The sequence below is a fragment of the Malurus melanocephalus genome, unplaced genomic scaffold (assembly GCF_030028575.1).
Source record: "Malurus melanocephalus ecotype Western Australia unplaced genomic scaffold, MMel_1.1 scaffold_56, whole genome shotgun sequence".
NCBI lineage: Eukaryota > Metazoa > Chordata > Aves > Passeriformes > Maluridae > Malurus > Malurus melanocephalus.
In genome coordinates this window covers 406,884-422,613 of record NW_026623288.1, presented here as the reverse complement: position 1 = coordinate 422,613, position 15,730 = coordinate 406,884, and the positions used below count along the sequence as shown (strand labels likewise).

General features: G+C 42.8%; 1 protein-coding gene across 1 annotated transcript; it reads right to left on the bottom strand.

Moving 5' to 3' along the window:
• Positions 1-1,550: 1,550 nt before the first annotated feature.
• Positions 1,551-8,085, bottom strand: LOC130573275 (homeobox protein ARX-like). The gene is made up of 2 exons (XM_057365602.1): positions 7,622-8,085; positions 1,551-2,371 (listed from the first exon to the last, which is right to left on the bottom strand). Exons 1-2 carry the CDS (start codon positions 8,083-8,085, stop codon positions 2,023-2,025), a joined length of 813 nt encoding a protein of 270 aa, XP_057221585.1. The 3' UTR covers positions 1,551-2,022.
• Between the last annotated feature and the right edge of the window lie 7,645 nt (positions 8,086-15,730).

Here is a 15,730-nt window from a genome sequence, read left to right as displayed (position 1 = left end):
CTCATGGCAAATGCAAAACAGTTTCTGCTACTTTAAATGAAACACTGAGTCTCCTTTCCTGCAGAGCCTCTTTGCATTGCAAGAGACACTGGTGGCAAGGAATGATGCCACAGAAGCTTGTACAGGAGTTGTGTAATGACAGTTTTCAAGCCATTAACCTACTTAAAAGGTTAATTTGGAACAAACTCGGTGCTTGAGTTGGATCCCGTGTTGTGCTGCCAGTTGGCAGCCTGGGCCGTGAGACTGGTGGAAGCAAAGAGCTGTTGTGGAAGAAATACTCAAACTTTATGTGAGAGGTCCTTCCCCAGTCTCCTGCTGCTTGACACAGTTCAGCCCTGCTGTAACTTGGGTAGGGAGCTGGCTTTTCCCAAAAGTTTAAATACCACCTTCTCCTGCCTAAGCTACCAATGAGGTCTCTGAACCCAGAAATACTTCCACTCTTGTGGAAAGTGATGAGTGCTTGTCTGATCCAGCACACTGCCTTCTCTGTCCTGGAGCTAAGTTCAAGCTTGGTGCAGTCTCCAGAAGCAGCAGTGATGGAGCTGSAGCTCTGCACCTCAAACTCCAGTTGAGAACACAACCGTGTAATCTTAAGGTTGGCCCAGAACTGCTTTGAGAAAGAAATTCCAAAATACACAAATTCTTTTCACTCTAAATGTGTTTGAGGACAGTTTTGAGGAACCAGGCAGCATCAGTGGAGGAGTTCCATGCTGTCCCATCAACCCAGAGGAACACAGTTTGCTTGGACCTGTGCTACAAGGGAAAGGTGCAGCCAACTGCTGGCCTTTCTTTTGTCACTGTGAAGTAAAAATTCTCTTGTATAACTCTASCATTTGCACAGTGTTGTGATTGTTTAATGAGTCCTCACAACAGCCCTGTGAGGTAGGCGAGAGAGCTGCAAAAGGAGGATACAATGACCTCTCCTCGCTTTACACTAAAGCACCAGGAGGATGCTCCATAYCCTCACTTTACACTAAAGCATCAGACCTGTGGAGAGTTGTTCTCAGTCCCATGTCCTGAATGGGGAAATTCAGCAAAGACTGTAAAATACTCTGTCTTGGAGTCCAGGRTTGTGATGGACTGTAGACTCTTGCTCAGTAAGGCCTCTGTTTTYACTCATTTCMACATTGATCCAAGGAAGAATTTACCACTCCGTATTGAACCTACTCAATGCATGAAATGTCTCAAAATATACAAGTAATCTGTTATTTTACTGGTCTGTTAAGATGTGCCAGAAATCTTGCTAAAAGTATTCAGCAACCTCATATTTACAGCTATAAACAACAGTTTGACATGTATATACATACACAGAGAACTACATAGAATTTACTGCTCACTGATAACCTACTTTCACAGGATACAGTCATGTACAGATGTTAAACTTTTAAAATTATTATCATACTGCCACCTGAACATAAAGCAAATACTTAAAAAAAATTTGAAACAAGGTACTCTTTAAACAAACCTAGTTCTAAATCAAAAACCCATACTGAAAATAGTTCCCATCTCATTCGTGCTAAGTCTGTCTAGAATGCAATATTTCACTGGCATTTGCACTTCAACATGAAGCATGGTCTCCAAGTTAATAACTGTGTACTGATTCTYATGTCTCAAGTACTGCATGTAAGAGTTCCTCCTGAGAAGTAAGTTAAGAATTGCTTAGAAACAGTGGTTATTCCCACAAAGAATTTGGAGCCTTTGGACTAGCTTCTGGTGAGTTTGGTGATTTCAAAGCTTCAGATTCATGTCAGCCCGATTTACAATAATGACATAGTTCCTGCTTCTGTTTCTGCAGTGCTAAAAATGATACAAGACAATTTACTACCCGATTTCATGTTGTAATGAAGGAAAACAATGTTTGGCAGGGTTATTTTYCTTTCAGTCTGTTACTGAAGATGCAGGAGCTACAGCTCTGTGTGTGTGTGTGTGTTTTCTTTTTTTAAATGTGTCTCTCTAACGAGAGCTACTTATTGGAGAAGGCATTCAYTTTCCCCTCCGTGGCTGTAGTCTGTGGGAGAGCTCCTAACAAAGTTCTTTGTTAGTGTTTGTAAGACTGGAGATGAGGTTTAATTGAGGGATTTGTGCTGAATGTTCTTTCGCTTTGAGCCTTAGTGCTGCAATGCTTGACGTTTTCCTTTCAACTGCTGCTGGATCAGTGAAGGCAGTGAGAACAGGGTCTGACGGGGGTCCAGGAGCTTTCATTAGTACTGAAGCTGTTGTCACGAGAGGATTTAAAGCATTGAKAAACCTGTATTTGAAAGAAGTCAATATTATCCAAATTAAGAATTGTTTTGGAGAACAACTTACTGAGTTGCAGTTTCCCCCCACCGCCAAAATATTAGAAAAAAAAAAGTTCCAAAATTTCCAATTTCTTCCAAATGTACATTTGTTTTAGCTTCATTTTGCAGTATAGTGTCTGCAAACAGAAAACCCCACCCTAAATAAAAAACCAAAACACTTTAAATAAAATGAATAAGAGATGATCAGACGTGGCATGCAGGCATCTAAASCAGCAACCATTCGCTTAACCCCTCATGCTAAATCCTTTCTAAACAAACCTTGGATACTGTAGAGCAGCCTGTTCTGTGAAAGCAATAAACCACCTCATAAAAAGGTTAATTTATATAGCTGTTTATGCAGACAATTTGTTCAGTTCAGTCGATTCCATTTGAAAAGCATTTCTTTATCTGTTAATGTACAACAGAGATACAGGCTCCAATTTCAGCAAGAGTATTATCTTCTATTTTTTATATATTTATAGATGTTTATATATTTGGATATAATATATAATGTATGTACATATTTTATATATAATATATTTATACTTGAGAGAGAGAGAAGGATGGACCTGCAGCCAAACAGGTCACAGCAGTCTGTGTGAAGACTAGRGTTCAGCAAGACCAAAATTGCAGTAAGCATGCACAATTTGTCTTCAAAAAGCAATTACACATTAAGTTTTTACTAGCATGACTTAAACACAAATCTTGCTGTTCCTAATCAAGTGGTCCATTTTGGTTAGTTAAGTTTATTGAGAACATGAAGTATTAAATGAATATAAATGCAGCATTTTTAACAGTTCTGAGATTTAGAAAAAAATAAAATTATTCTATACCTTCCAAAATGTGGATTTAAAATAGGATTTCTGAAGAGAGAAGTCCAGGTAAGACTGCTGAGGCCAAATGGCCCTAAGGTTGAAGGACTAAAAGCTGGAGACATGGATGGCACAGCCAATGTTGAAAGAGGCATTGACCTCCATGTGTGATCCAGGAGGGGAGAGTGACTCAGTGGAACATCCAAAAATAGACCAAGGGGGTGTGTTAGGGAGATTCCTGGAACAGYCCCCAGAATTTCATTTTTTTCACGTTTCCTCCACTTTGCCCTTCTGTTTTGGAACCAGACCTTYAATAAAAAAAAATTATAAAGGCATTAGCTGAACTTACTCTGCAGTTTGTCTTACCAGATACTACTGCACATATTGATACAGATGGCAGAATATTTACTGTTAAACCAAATCCCACTTCTTTAATACAAAAGATCCATTCATAAATGCCTTTGTGCGTTTATTACAAAATAAATAACTTACAAATATTGTAAATTTGACTACTCTCTGACTGAAGTCACATTTGTTTTAAAACCATTGTAATATATAAACCTATCACCTGTAAATGCAAGAGCAATTATTAAAAATCATCATCCTTCCTTTCATAAGCTATTTCTTGAAAGTTAAATTTCAACAAAGCCGTTCAAGAGGTGGCAATTATGTTACAATCAAAAAAAAAGGTTTTTCAATAGTTTTAAATAGCATCCAAAGTATCTAAAATCAGGCTTTGGGGGCCCCAGTGTGACTTACCTTCAGGTGCTTAAACGACACGAGGTGTGTTTGGGAGAAAAGCCCTCCACACACCGGGGCACAGACCCCAAACAAAGCTGCAGCACACCCCAGCCCTGCTGTCCCAAGCTCCTCTCTCTCAGTGACAGCTGSCCCTTTCAAAGCACTTGCTCTGGGGTTCTCAGGATCCAGAGGATGAAGTACTACCCTCGTCCTTTCACTGCTTGTAGTATCTTTATACCAAGCAGTTGTTGTTCCTCTGGAGGAGGGATTTATACCCCTCAGGTTACGTGTGTAACACAGAACAACTGTCTCACTCACAGGCAGTCAGCAGAGGGAGGTGCCCTCAGCAGAAAGGTCAGAACATCAAAATTTTGAAGTTGGTACTTGAAATTCTTGAGTGTCCTGACAGAAGAACACTCAAGCAACCATCAGCTTTCAATGGTCAGATGTGTTACAAAGGAATCTCTGAACCTGTGAAATGCCAGGCAGCTCTGCCTGTGTGACATTGAGGACTAGATACTCTGTTGGGATTAAGTAAAGACAGGTCTGGTAAGAAAAATTAACTCAATTACTGGGATCRGGTGATTTTAAATCACTGTTAGCCAGTAATCCTAAAGCTTAGCTAAAAGCTCACAGGAGAAGACMACCAACTCAAAGGTGCTAGTGTTTTCTGTGAAAATAAAGTCYAATTGAAAAGGCAGTGAACTGTCTCACACTGCAGATATGCAGATCCAGCCTTTCCTAAAAAGGATAAATGCTGCAAAGGTGTTCATGTCCTTATGAAATCTTAGCACTGTTCTTTAATCTGTTCTTCATAAAGAAGACTAACACAAAATTAAATATCTGCTTTTCTGCTTTCTCTGTCCATTTGGTCACTCAGACATGCACTTCGACTACRAAATAATTTTTTTAATGTTACAGGTAATTTTGGGCTTAAACCCAAAATTTAGCCATCTCTCAGATTTTGTATATTTCAAACTGGAAGCAAATACCAGCATAGATATCTAATAATTACCATTAGAAAAAAACTGGCTTTCAGTCCCTTCTTGGTGCAAACTCATCAGTGTGAGTGATAACAGGAGCAGCCCCATGCCTCATGCCTTAGACTGACATGACAAACAGCTTTCAAAATTTACTGCGTACATTATAGTCATTAACATTCAGATTAGTCATCTTGAACATTTTGTTAAGCAGTTTTCCTTTGCTTCAAATAAAAGGCTTAACTTGCCTTCATTCTATTTTCAGGCCCATCTGAAGTGACAAACTAACCATAACAGAAACTGCCTTAGGATTTTTATGTTATTACTGGAACATCAATGACAAAATACTGTAGAAAAAAAGCATTACTTAATACTCAGAGATGTGTTTTAAACCATCAAGTTTTGAATTGTTTGCTAAATATTACCCATATTATATTTGCAATCACTAGCATCATGCATATCTGACAAGAGATTTAGGCCTTTTATAAAGGAAAAGGTGAGCATAATTTGATCACTTTCTTGCTGTAATTTTCTTTAAAAATGAATCTTATTTAATTGATGTAATACCTAATGATGATAAAAAGATACAGAGATGTGCAGAACTGTATCGTGTTTCTGCTGTGGCTAAATAAGAGGATCGTAATGAGAAAATGTGACAAGGATGTCTCGATAGTTACACCTGTAAGCCAGTGTTTTAAAACTGATAGTTTATGGTACTGAAATACCCATGGAACYTTTTACCCCTCATATTAACAAGAYAAAAGATTCCTTTAACTTTTTCTTATTTTCTTCCCCTTTTAACAAAATGACTAATGAGAAACAGCATAGAAACAACAAAAGCAAATGCTATTGAAGAGCTTCCCGACACAGCTCCAGATTATGAGAAGGTTTTGCAGMCTCTCTGACTACTCTTTCCCAAGGTAAGAAATGCTGCCAGCTCCCTTACTCTGTAGAAGTAAATAAGAAGGATGGGGTTAGGGGGATCTCTTTGAAGTGATGCTGGAGTGACCATATGTTCATGCATTTTTTTTTCTTATTTACTCATTTTCACGTAGGACTCAAAAGGCAAGGAAGGAAAAATGCAATGGCTGGTACCCATTTCATCTGGTTGAYGGAGGGTTCTCCCCCGAGAAGCAAATCTCAAATTGCAAAGAGGTGAAGAAACGGTCTGACTGCATTGGGTAAGATGAATTTCTTGAATTTACACTTGACTAAATAAAGAGATGCCACTTTCCCTGTCAGCAGATTTAGCCAGGTACCATGGGAGAGGACTGCAAGACTTCATTTCACACAGGATGCCTTACAGAACAACTATAAGCATGGGGCATATGAGGCAAGTATTTGGTATCATCCCACCATTCCTTCATGGGGTCTACAGAGTATGCACCCCACAGAGGGAATGTGACAGTTACAGTTAAATTAACAGCTCTTCACCCAYGTCTCTTTCATTGTTAAATGCCATGGGTAATTGTCGGAGACTGGGGCATTTCAGTGTCTAGAGGTTTTAGTGGTTGTTGGTGGTAGGAAGAGGGGAAGGMACATAATTTCCTCCAAGTCCACAAAAGAAATGAAAAGTTCATCTAGGTTCTTTGAGTAAATTATAAAGCACCATTCATACTTCTAATGCATTTTCTGAAGATGGTGAATATTAAAATAAAAAGATAAAAAAAGTTTCAGTTTTACAGACTGTAACTGTGGTGTGAAYCATTGCAGATCCAGTGACTGGAGTAATGACAACATATACAATGATCTGGTAYTAACAGAATCAAAGCTAAGCAGGACTGTCACACTGAGCAGCTGTACCAGTTCTCAGTCTTTCACAATTAGGCACATACCCAGAGTTGTGCTGGAACAGTCAATATCCGATATACAGCACAAGCCAAATTTAGTACAATTGTCATCTTGAGCTTATAAATACTTTCAAAGCCTTCACACCTTTTGAAACATTTTTTTGCTATAATTTCTGTATTAAAAAGAGATTTCTAGGTTACATAAGAGATGAATCCAAAGAACCTGGTTTTTAAGAGGTATTGTTAAGCAGGAGTGCATAGAATCAGGAAAAGTTAGTAAGGGTCATTTGCAGTTTAAGCAAACTGCAGCCTACAAGTGATTAGTGTCTGTCTCTATGCTGACATTCTGCAGGCATGGCTACAATCACAGCCCAGTTGGGCATCAAATTCTCMTGGACAGGACCTGACTGTCACATATGCGTGTCAAATTAATCTTTAATTTGTTTTACCCAGTCATTTAGAAGCATGACTATTTTATTGATCTAAATTAGAGGATGTAAACTTCTCAGCAACCTCGGTCAATAACTTTGGATGCCCCACAGAACTCCTCATTTTCTGTAAACAACCTGATTTATTCTTTTTWAATTCTGCTTTAAAACTCAGGAGACAGTACCTGTCTTTCGGCCCATGAAGGCGGCAGCACCCGTGGGAGCAAAGCGCAATCTGGGGATGTTCCTGAGCCGCCACTTTCCCGGCGCGGAGGTAACGCGCCCTTTGGTCCGTCCGTTCAGCACCACCCGCCGCGGACAGGAGCGTGCCCGGCCCCGTGTTCCCTTCTCTCCCGGCTGAGCAGGGGGACAACGCGCTGTGTTTAACCCTGTCTCACCCCTCGTGGGGCGGTTCTGTCCTGGTCCCCAGCCCCCGGGAGGGTCCCCCGGCAGAACCGCGCCCGGCACTCACCTGCACCCGGGCTTCGGTCAGGTCCAGGCGCAGGGCCAGCTCCTCTCTGCGGGGACACACGGTTAGAGCCGSAGCCTGCCCGCCGCCCCGGCGGCCCCGCCCGCCCCTCCCGCCGCTACCTGGTGAACACGTCGGGGTAGTGCGACTTGCGGAAAGCGCGCTCCAGCTCCTCCAGCTGGAAGGTGCTGAACGTGGTGCGGTACCGCCGCTGYTTTCTCTTGACGGGGCCCGGCGCTTCGGAGCCGGGCTGGCGCTCCCCCCGCGCCTCCGCCGGCGGCTCCTCCGCGGGGCTGCGCGCTCGGCCGGGCCGCGGCGGCGCCGCTCGTTCCGCGCCTGCGGGAGAGAACCGCGGAATTACCGGGGCGGACGGGCGGGGAGAGACCCGCGGGGTTACCGGGACGGACGGGCGGGGAGAGACCCGCGGGGTTACCGGGGCGGACGGGCCGGGAGAGACCCGCGGCACCTCACCGAGCCGCCCCTCACCGTGCCGGCCCGCGGCGGGGCCCCGGCCCAGGATGCTGTCGATGAAGTAGGAGGTGAGGAGGTGCAGGGCCGGCGGGGCGGAGGGGGCCGCGCTCTGCATGGCTGCGGGCAGGGCCCCGCTCCGCGCCGCGTTTTATGGGCGCGGGCAGCGCCGGCTCCGCGCCCCGGCATTAGCATTTCATTAGTGCGTGGCGTCAAGGCCGGGGGTGGGACGCGCCGGGCCCCGCTCGCCGCCTCCCCCGGGCGGGCACCGAGAGCCGCCCCGTCGGGGCTGCCCCACGGCTGTTCCCCCTGCTCCCGCGGCACGGCCGTAACTTTTCAAAGCCTCGTTCGAGGGCGCGGAGCGGCTGCGGTGAAGTTGTGCCGGTGGCCGCGGGAGAGCCGTGCCCGGCTCCTCCAGAGCTGCGGCTGGGAACGGACCCAGGGCTCACAGCCCCCGGCTGACACCCGAGTGTCACCGGGGTTTACCTTTGTTGCTTCTGATTAACTTAAACTTGTTGAATTCAGCGTTTTAAGGCTGAYCTTGCAAAGTACCGTGTGCCGGCAGGTGAAGGGAAAGTGCACAAACCCGTGTAAGATTGAATCCTTTTTCCTGGACTCTCTAAGACTGAGTCCTTTTTCCTGGACATCTCTAAGATTGAGTCCTTTTTCCTGGAGATCTCTAATTCCACTCTGCTAGAGTTCTGCTGTCGGTGTTATTACAGCAATGGTTCCTCAACAGGAGGTCTGGAAACTATTTCCTGCACGGGGAGACTTCCAGCAGTTCTGTGATCTTACTGTGGTGTACTGATAGACTGACATGAATTAGATGACAAAATGGCTTGATCCTGAGGTCTTGATTTGGGGGCATGAGAATTTAATAGTACTTCCTAGAGAGTCTTACAGAGAGTACAGCACGAAAGGGCTGAAAACCCCCAAACCCCAAAACTAGTGGCTGAAAGCTGAAGCCAGGCAAATTTAAATTACAAATGAGGCATTTGCAATTAGAATTCTGTGTTTMTATCTAACTTTTGAAATAACGAAAGTGGTGGAGTTCTGTGTTCTCTGTCTTCATATCAAGGCTGGATTAGTTTACATTCTAACTGAAGACACAGAGACTGTTGGTGCAGAAATGCTCCCTTGACTCTGTGACCTGTCAAAAATTTTTTGATTACTCCCAGCATTGCAGTCCACAAGGAAGTTTTTTTCTTTTTGTCCTTCTTTCCTCTCCTCTCACCACACTGGGGCTGTGTGAGTGCTTTAGTGTTTCTATCTTTGTGCAGAGCTCCTTGCTGTCTCACTGCTCTGCTGCAGGGCTCCTCATTGACTCAGACCTCAACTTCATTCCTTTAACTACAGAAATTTGGTTTGGCCTGAAGCAAATACCTTTGTGAACCTATTCCTGTGGCACTCTTCATGAGAAGGTTTGGGATAGCACTTCGTTATGCTCACTCTTGAAAAAGTAAGGTGCCTGTGTAAGAGATGACTATGGGTAGCATTTACAGAAAGTGCTTTCTTTACGTGGCATGTTCTTGACGTTTCCCAGTTTATTGCCCTATTCAGATCCTAATCCTAAGTTACAAACCTCAGACAGCCTGTGTTCAAAGACTACCTCAGACTACTTGTGTTCAAAGGCTTAGGGATTAATTTATGGTAGGAAGAACAGTGATTCTATGCATCCTATGGGCCAAATGTCTAATTTGGTTTCTTTCAATTCCAGGAAACAAGATTCGAATGATCTAATTTCCTCTGACTACAAGAAGCAGACAGAACTTCATCAAGGAATCTCCTGGATGTGAAAAACCCAGTGATGTGCTTGTTTTACTGTTGCACATGTGTGACAGTTGCACATGTGTCTATGCTCAAAGAGAAGCCTCTGCATGTTGGAGAGCATGCCCAGGAATGCCAGTGAGATCTCCCAGAGACAGAAGTGACTATGTTTTGTACTTCTGTGTTCCAAACAAACCAAACCCAGGAACAACCTGGACAGCAGATAAAGATCCCTGCAGCCCAGGGAGAGCCCCACGCTGGAGCAGGTGGATGTACCAAAGGAGGTTGGGACCCTGTGGGAAGCCCGTGCAGGAGCAAGTTTGCTGACAGAACTTGTGAGCCCGTGGGTGACCCACATAGGAACAGCCTTTCTTGAAGGACTGCACCCTGTGAAGGAAGGGACTATGTTGGAGCAGAGCCAGGACAGCTGACCCCAACTGACCAGAGGGATATCCCAGACCATATGATGGCTGCTCAGCAATAAAGGCTAAGGGAAGGGGGTGCGGGGCATTTATTATTATGACATTTATCTTCTAAAGCAGCTGCTACATGTGCTGAAGCCCTACTTCCCCAAAAGTAGCCTGACATCATCTACTAATGGGAAATTGAGAATACATCTTTTATCTTCCTTTGCTTTTGTGGCTGACCTTTGCTTTTGCATTATTGAATTGTTATATCTTAATCCATGATTTTTTTTCTATCCTGTTTTCTGCCCTCCCTGTCAAAGAGGGGAGACAGCAGCTTGGTGGGCACCTTGTGTTCAGCTAAAGTCAACCCACCACACATCTGTATTTTTTGGATGTCCTTGGGCAAGCCCTACTTACACTGCTGACTGATGCTTGAGTTGTTATTTTGGATTTGTATTGTGTCTTGTCATGAGCTGAGCAACCTGTGTCATAGTTGCTGCTAATGCCATTGAAAAATGCCATGTAAGAGTATGATTTAAATACATTTTCATTACTTCTTGTTTGACCAACATTGATGCTGCTGCTTTCTTGGTTTTCTTTGGCTCCCATAGTAAGTAAAATGTGACAGATGAGTAAAGTTCACCTTGTCCATGAAGTATTTGAAAGAGGAAAGGAAGCATATGTGTATGTTTGTGCATGACAGCAGAGTTGCAACTGCKTGATGAGGACTGGTGGTTCCTGTGCTTGAAATGCCTCTTGGCATGTTGATAATGTATTTCAGTATTCTTTATACTGCCTTAAACACATAAATATATGTYAATTAAGTTTAATATTTAGGCTTAGAAAACAAAGCCTGTCTATATCTACATTGAAAGAAAATTCTGAGGTAAAATATGTGATGAGGTTAACAGGAAAAATTTCTTGAAGAGTGTCCAAGGAGTTAGTTTGACAGCTCAGCATGGATCTTTATTGGCTTGAAGATGGAAAATAGCTGCTAGCTAGAGATTTAAATGCCAAACTTGGGAAAAGCAGAAGTGATTCTGGTGAGAGCTCTCTGTTGACTTTGGCTGATGTTCTAGGAACCAGATGAAAAGTACTGAACACCTTTAATACCACTGTATGTCTTCAGATTGCTTCTTATTAACACAACTGRTTTCTCATTCTATTTCTGTTTTACACAGAGGCATGAAGATCTGGGTGAACTTGAAGATCAGCACCTCTCTTTCTTTTTATGGGATTAGATCGAGGTCATGGCAATATGTGTGGCAATTCAGTAAATACTGGGAAACTGCAAGACTGAATGTTGTGGGACAGCCTTRGGTTCTCTCAAGCCAATTGATACTTATTATACAGCTGCACCTGAAYGCAGTAACTCTTTTGTAATGGAATCTCAGTAAGCTGGTTTCCCATTTCAGTTAATAACTTGTGAAAATAATGTAAGTGCTTTTTGCTGATTAGGCATACGTGACTGCTTGGGAAAAAAATATGTGTGCAATATGTGGCAATTCAGCTCCCCTTTTCTGTGCTGCATATTCAAGAGCACAATAAAATGTTGGTTGGAAGACAAATAAGAATTGGAGTGTTGCTGACTAACTTTGGAGAAGGCATCATGTTGAGATGGCAGACTGCTGTCACTGTGCTCATTCTGACCAACCCACCCTCTGCACACCTTTGATTTTACACAGGCAAATAAAGTGAGAGCCTCAGCCTTCCCTTTGTGCATTTGGTTCTTGAAGGAGATTGTTCATGAAGGACTGGCATGGAAGAGATTGTAAGATGTTCTTGTTGAAATGACATGAAAGTATTGTGAGATACCTGGAATGACCTAAGCATACTGCACTGAGTGGTCTCTCAGCAGCTGCTGTAATGCACTGTTTGTCAAACCCTTTAGATGAAGAGTGAAGGGCTCTTTGCTGCACAGGTACCTCTGGCAGTGCTGTTCTGATAATGTAACATTTACTGGATCTGATAATGACACCCCTTTTGGGGTCACAATTAAATGAGGCTCTCATTTCTTCTAAAATGTAAAAATTATATGTTTTAACTTCTCAACATTTCTAGACTTGGCATTTAATGGAGAAAAACTTAACTGGTAGAATCTACGGTCTCATGAGTCCAAGAATAAATAAAACCAACTCAATACTAGTTTATTTTTTTCTTAGAAAGTGCTAGATAATAGATTAACAAATCAGTTTGTATTTCTGGTTAAGGGTTCATATTTTACTCTTTCTGAGTGGTATCAGTCCTCTATGATGTTTGCACATTCCTAGAGTGCAAATTACTTTTTTTTTTTTTTTTCCCCAAAATACTTTGTATAAAGGCTGACTGTGAATGATGGACTAGACTTGGAAGACTATATTCCTTGTTCCTTTGCTGGTCCATGAGGACAAATCATCATTTCCACAAGCCTTATTTATTCGTATGTGAAACTGAAATGGTCACACAGTCTTTGCCAATAAATTATGTCTGGGAAAGCTGAGCGTGTTTAAAATAATTCACAGCTGAATTTTACAATTGTAAAATGTGTTGTACCCATAAAATATACACTACATACTTTCCCTTTTTAACCCTTAAATACAAGCTGGTGTTAGCTTCAAAATGACCTCTGGATTAAAATGACCTTTCTGATTACTTTTTTCTGTATAGCCATGATTATTTTAGAAACAAATCTTTACCCCAACTGCAGTAAGTAATTGCTCTTTCATCCTATTTCTTTAWAACAATTTTGCTGCTGCCATCATGGGGGTCTGAGGCATGGAGAGGTGGAATGGTRYAGGAAATGGGAGCTATTCTCTGTATTTAACGTGGTTGCCCGTGTTCAACCTTATTGWCTGAACAATCAGGACTTTAGAGATCCTCTCCTTCCAACTTCCCTGCTGTGGGCAGGAACACCTTTCACTAGACCAGGTTCCTCATACCTGGCCTTGAACATTTCCAGAGATGGGGCAGCCACAGCTTCTCTGGGCAACCCATTCCTGTGCCTTGCCACCCTCACAGGGAAGAATTTCTTCCAAATATTTAACCTTCCAAATGTCCGATCACTACCTGCCCTTTTAAAAACATCTCTCAATGTTTCTTAAAATCTCCTTTTAGGTCCTGAAAGGCTGCAGTTAAGTCACGCTGAAGCCTCTTYTATCTCAGACTGAACAATCCCAATTCTCTCAGCTTTTCCTCACAGAAGACCTGTTCTATCCCTCTAATCATGTGTCATTCTGAGCTGTGGCACTSTTGGTAACTGCAAACATCTGGAGTCTGCCAGGGGGGTGTTTGTGACAGCTGTTTTCAATAACAGAGCAGGAGTAGCTATTGCCTACAGCTGAGCTGACCACTCAGGACTCCACAGGGAGATTGGAAATAAATGGCACCTGTTTGTTGTTTTAAACTGGGAAGAGGTTATAAATTGGCTCCACAGGTTGAGAGCAGTGAAGATGTATGTGCGTGAGTCACTTGGTCTCTTTATATTGTGAACTAGTTCTGAATAGCAATGACAGTGTAAAATTCTTCWGTAATTAGCTTTTTGGAATTGAAATGGAGTGAATCATCAAAAGGAAGCAATTAAGCAGCTCAGACCTGAGCTGAGCAAACCCTTCAACCTCAGGCTGGAAACCAATTTTGAAGGATGGCACAAATGCAGCCTGGATTTGAGTTGGATAGGAACAGCCCAGTGAGCTTATCCAAGGGGAAAGGTAAGTGTGAAACAATTCTTTTTTTCCTCCTCCTTGAAAATTTGAGTCTGGGTTTAGTCCGTCTTCATCCACCAATGTTTAAGGTTATATAAGCTGCCGTGTTTGATACCAGTTGTACCAATCGTATAGATTGTAACTGCTACAGATTGGCCAATGTGCTTAAACGTTTGCTTTATTGCTCTGCTGCAATGGGACATTAACTGTTGCTATTAACAGTAGTTTCATAATATTTCAGCAGCAATTTGTAATTATCTGGATTTAAGACCTGTTTCTATTAATTATAAATATTCAGTTTCATAACAGTASTAGTTTTGATGACTGTGGGGGAAGGTGGGTAGGGGCAGGGAGAGGAAGAGAGGAGGAAGGAATGACCAGAGAGACTTTCTTGTACTATGATCTTGTTCCTTTGTTTTCAGTATGTTGCAGAAGAGGAGATTCAGGTGGTTTTTTGGGTTTTTTTTTTGAGCTATTTTCTGATAGTGTTTTAATGAGAAATCTCCATTAAAAGCAATATGTGCACTTAGAAGGGTAAAGTTTCCTTATCTGTCCTTGCTCCCACATGCRTATCTGGTTTAGCAGGAAAGGTTTATCACTTTCTTCCAAATACTCTATTCACACTGCTGTGATGAGCCTGCCGGCTTTTCCCCATCAGGATTGTGTTGATTTTACCCTCCCGAGGCATTGCCCGGTGTGTCTCAGCTCTCCAGGTGAGCCCTGCAGCATCTGCTGGCTTTGACGAGAGCTCTGCACGGTGTGAATGTCAGGCAACACCTTTCTCAAAGCAAAAGCACGACACTTTTCTTTGTCTGAGGACCTGTGTGCTCTATGAAAACACTGTAAATCCCTAGTCTGGCTTTGGTCGCAGGTTATTATTACATCGAACGGTTTATCTGTACCTCTTCTTCGGGGGAGCTTAAGGAAGGTGAACTCTGCGCTCCCTCTTGTGGTGCGCACAGAAATGTGAAGAAAGTTTGGGGAAAAACTGCCCTAACAGTGAAAGAAGCTGTGTCTTTGTTTTACTTGGCATCTTGGGTCAGAATGAAATGAAATTTTTTAATGTTAYCTCAAATGGTGTGAAAGTAAAAGGTTTTCTTGGGTCAGAACTCAGCCCTGAAGCAAATAGCTTTCTAAAGCAAGGCTAAATGCTGAACTGTATTGCAGCTTGCACAATGGTGGAATACAGTTAGGTATATGCTCTGTTGATTGATTTTTGCATATACACACGAAAGAACAGCTTAGGGATATTTATCTAATACTTGTTAAAGTTTTTATGCCACCTCCTTCAGATCTTTGTGCCATTTGGTGTATTTTTCCCTCTGTATSTTATTAAGTCTTCTGCAGGTTTGTAATCCAGTAGTAGAAAATGCATTAATTCTGTGATCCATTAGATTGCTTGACCTTAGATTGTACCAAACATCTACACGGGTGTTCAAAGGTGCTTATCCCACAGTGAGGAGGCTGAGGGTGYACAAGGAGCTRGGARRGKACRSAGCCAGGACAGCTGATCCCAACTGACCYSAGGGATATCCCAGACCATATTCAGACCATGSTCAGCAATAAATCGGGGGGAGAAGGCAGAAGCAGGGGCATTTGGAGTGATGGTGTTTGTCTCCCCAAGTCACCATTGTGTGTGACGGAGCCCTGCTGTTCTGGGGATGCTGAACACCTGCCAGCCCTGGGGAAGTGGGAAGTGAACTTGTTTTGCTGTGCTTGTGTGTACAGCTCTTGTTTTCCTGTGAAACTGTGTTTTTCTCGACAAACAAATTTTCTCATTTTTCTGATTTTTCCCTATCCCATTGTGACTGTGTGGTGCTCAGTTGCTGGTTGGGGTTAAACCACAACAGTGGTGAAGAATTTTAATATTAATGAAACACTGATTTTGATGTGGTTCACTTGGCAGTTC